Source organism: Trichechus manatus, unplaced genomic scaffold (genome assembly GCF_000243295.1).
Source record: "Trichechus manatus latirostris isolate Lorelei unplaced genomic scaffold, TriManLat1.0 scaffold00641, whole genome shotgun sequence".
Lineage (NCBI taxonomy): Eukaryota > Metazoa > Chordata > Mammalia > Sirenia > Trichechidae > Trichechus > Trichechus manatus.
In genome coordinates this window covers 8,651-13,017 of record NW_004444577.1, presented here as the reverse complement: position 1 = coordinate 13,017, position 4,367 = coordinate 8,651, and the positions used below count along the sequence as shown (strand labels likewise).

The window sequence follows — 4,367 nt, the reverse complement described above, 5'->3', positions numbered from 1 at the left end:
TTTATATCATTGTGTTTGCTGTTTTAGTGATACATGCTGTTCTTTGAATAAGGCTTATAACAAAGAATGAATGTTGAATAGGATCAAATTCTGTTTAGAATGTAGCAAATGTGTATAGTGTCTTTGTTAAATAACTTGGAGATGTAATTATTTATAGTCAAATGTGCCTTAGTTTATACCAACTTGGCTGACTATAGATAATGTTATAACTAAAATTTCTACAAGATTAAATTTGTATATCAACTCAGGCTGTATTTACAGTTTATGTATGGGAAGTTTCAGACAAGAGCTTCCCAATTCATGAATAGCAAATATAGCTTATGAGTTCATATACAAATTTAATCTTTTAGGAATTTTAGTTTTAACAGTTCTGGTGGTGGGTATGGGATTAAGGGTACATTTTGATCTAGGGAGCCCTGGTGGCCCAGTGGTTAAGAGCTCGGCTGCTAACGAAAAGGTCCACAGTTGGAATCCACCAGCTATTCCTCGGAAACTCTTATGGGGCAGTTCTACTCTGTCTTATAGGGAAACTCTGTAGGCAGTTCTACTCTGTCCTATAGGTTCCCTATGAGTTAGAGTCAACTGGATGACAACTGGTTTGGGATTTTGTTTTTTTTGTTTTATTTAAGTAGGTTAAATCCAGCATGTAAGCCCTAATTAGTTAGTTCACATTTTGGCTTCTGGGAAGGTCAGACATTTACAGAAAGCATACTTAGGTTTCGGTTTGCTGATGTGGGGCTTAGTATAAGTGACTGCATCTTGGAGCAAGTATAGTCAAGTTACTAAATATAACTTTATGATAGATCATTGAAATTATATATGCAAGAATTGTATTAGTATTTGCATATGTATAATAAAGTTATTTTCAGTTAATTATCTTCTCTGTCTTAAAGTCGGCTAGTTTTTATTAAAAAGATTTTCAATTTCTTAACTTAGTTCTATAATATTTTTGTAATAAGAATTATCTAAAACTTTTGCTTTTGTGTCTTGATTGAGGAGAAAGTGATAAACTTTTACTAACTGCCATTTCTTCCAAGTACAGTTTAAATGTAATTTTCCCTCTTAATATAACAGGACCAAATCAAATTCAAAATGCCATTCTTGACATGCTCCTTGCTTAAATTTAGATGAATAATTGTAAACTTATAATTTCATGATTCATTCTCCAGCCCTCCCTAAGGTCTGCTGTATTTATTTATTTGCCTGGGCAACAAAGTCCCATCCACACTTACAGATATTATAGAAATAACCACCAATTAATGTATAAGAGCTGCCATATTCATAACGTACAAATGTTAATATAATTTTTATTACAAATTATAGCCAATACAAATTCAAAATTGAAAAACAGAGTAAAGAGACATTTTTAAGAATATTATACCAACACAGCCATGTTAAATTATTGAATTGCGTGGAAGTTTTTTTCAAAACAAGTGAAGGCATCTCCAAGTCTATTATCATGAAGATATTTAAAAGGGGAGAAATAACTTATGTTGGTAAATCATCTAAATGTTCTATTCTCATATTATATTTTTATTTTGTAATCAGTAAAAAAAAAAAAACACTTTTATTTTATCTTTTTTTTCCAAAGTGTCCATGGCTCAATAAACACAAAGTCAATGTGTAGAAACAGGAAAAGATACAGTCACCTAAGGTGATTCAAGGACATTCTATTGCATTTAATAATTATTTTGTTTTACCTTGAAGGGCATTCAATGTTGTCACATGGAATTTTCATATATTGTCTGCTTTATTTTGATTTAAGCCATGAAGACAGAAAATCAAACTTTTAGAGCAGAGTTCTTGGCCTTTTCCAGTATCACCAAATGAACACGGTTGTCTTTGTTGCCATTGCTGTTATCTTCTCAGTGTCTTTGATGGGAAATATCATACTGATCCATCCCATCCAATTGGACACTCGACTCCATACTCCCATGTACTTTCTCCTCAGTCAGCTATCCTTTGTTGACATGATGTACATCTCCACCACAGTACCCAAGATGATAGCAAATTTTTTGTCGAGTAATAAGACCATTACTTTTTTAGGTTGTGAGATTCAAACCTTTTCGCTTTTGACCCTCGGTGCCACTGAAACTCTTCTACTTGGTTTTATGTCTTATGATCAATATGTAGCCATCTGTCACCCTCTACATTATCCTGTGCCCGTGTTCAAGATGATCTGTTTTTCCACAGTCACATGTGCATGGGTCTGTAGTTTTAGCAATGCTTTAATATATACATTGTACGTGTTTCAACTTCTGTTCTGTAAGTCTCAGCTCATTAACCACTTTTTCTGTGAATTTTCATCTATATTGGCTTTGGTGTGTCAGGACACCTCCCAGTACGAGTATACCATCCTCTTTAGTGGCCTTATCATTCTGCTGCTACCATTCATGGCCATTCTGGCTTCTTATGCCTGGGTGCTTATTGAGGTGTACCAGATGAGCTCAGGTAAAGGGCAGACAAAAGCTGTCTCCAGGTATTCCTCTCACCTGATTGTGGTAAGCCTATTTTATGGGACCACTCTCTCCACCTATACAAGACCACATTCCTTGCATGACCCTAAGGAGGATAAAGTAGTGGTCGTGTTTTACAGCATTATTACACCTCTTCTGAATCTATTTATCTACAATCTGAGGAATAAGGAAGTCATGGGGACCATGAGGAAACTGCTGGGATAGTGGATACTTGTACGCAAAACGTGACTTCAGAAATAGTTTGCGACTGAACAACATGCTTTGACTAGCCTACTGTCTGGAGAGATGTAAGCTCCAGGAAATGTTTACTAAATAAATAAATAGATGATTTCTCCTCTTTTCAGAAATAACTAAAGTATTGTTATTGGAACTGGATCAATTTGCAATGTTTATTCTCTAGATTACTGTAAGAATGTCTTGATATCTCTTTTCAGAAATAACTAAACATTGTTATTGGAACTGGATGGAATTGCTGTGTAAAAGCTAGAGAATGGTTGCCATTATCAACTTTGCTCATCTTCTAAACCCATAGATTTAATCCTTGTCAACACAATGCTCCCATGTTATAAAAATTTTTAATACCTTATTTAATATTCTGAAATAAAATACATATGAAATATAATTTGCCATATAATACATAATATCAGAAAATATATGTGATGAATAACTGTAGTATAGAGCAAAGTGCATACATCCACTTATTTATTTATTCATTCATTGAACAAAGGTTTTAATGCTTTAACTCTGTATGTGACACTGTTATAGGCACTGGTGAAATGGGATTAAACAAGATAAAACTGACATAAATCTCTCCCCTCATGAAGTTTACATTTCATTGAGGAGAGAAGACAATATATAAAATTAATTCATAAATTTTACAATATATCAACAAGTATTAATTGTCATGAAGAAAAATTAAGTGGAAAGTTGGAATTGGGAAAATAAAGGACATTTGCAAAGTAAAATAGAGAAGGGAGAACCATGAATGTGACATTTTTCAAAGGCTAAATGGAATCAAGGAAGAGAGTTAAGTGGATATCTGAGGATCAGTGTTCTGGGAAGAGCAAAGAACAAGTGAGAATTCCTTGAGGTGGGAACACGCCTAGCATAGTCACAAAAGATCAAGGAGTAAATTGGTGAGAAGTAGGAAATAGGTAGATGTTTTGGGGCTAGATCTGGTAAGGTAAATTAGATCAATGTGAGGATTGTGGCTTTTAACCTAAAACAATGGGCAACCATTGCTGAGTTGGGAGTAGAGAACTGATGTGGGCAGAAGAAGGCCATTGCAGTGGTCCAGCTGTGACACGCTATTGCCTTGGATTAAGGTGATGTTAGCAGAGGAGCAAAAACTGGCCAGATTTAGGATATTGTGAGAAAGCAGACATTTGAGTTTTGTGGACACATGGGATGTGAAATGCTATGGAATAAGAAGCATTCAGAATTGGGCTAAAACCTGGACTAAAAAACTGGAAGTATTGTATCATTATAGCTTGGAGGAAAACACAGGTGGAGCATTTTCATCATTCAGTTCTTTTGTGCTACTTCCATGTTGATGCCTGGGCCCTACAAATGCAGTAATTATTCTGACTTTTATCACCATTAAATAGAACCTCTTATTTCTCATCCCACTGAGTAGAAACGTTAGAATCAGAAAATAAGTCCCTTTTGATGTTTGGCTTCTTTTCCTCAACATATTTAATAGATTTAACCATATTTTTGTATGTCTCAATAATGCCATCATTTTTATTACTAAGTGGCATTCCATTGTAGGGTTATAGAACAATTGTTTCCATTCTGATGTTAGAAATGTTTGCCTTTCATTAATAAAACTGCCATAAAACTTCCTGTAAAAATGTTTTCTGAGAACATATGAACTGAATTCTCTTGTAT

General features: G+C 34.4%; 1 protein-coding gene across 1 annotated transcript; it reads left to right on the top strand.

The window, feature by feature from the left end:
* Nucleotides 1-1,767: 1,767 nt before the first annotated feature.
* On the top strand, nt 1,768-2,681 carry LOC101346206 (olfactory receptor 2AK2). The gene is given in 2 exon segments (XM_012559982.2): nt 1,768-1,798; nt 1,801-2,681. Coding segments are annotated over 2 exon segments (912 nt in total).
* Nucleotides 2,682-4,367: the final 1,686 nt, after the last annotated feature.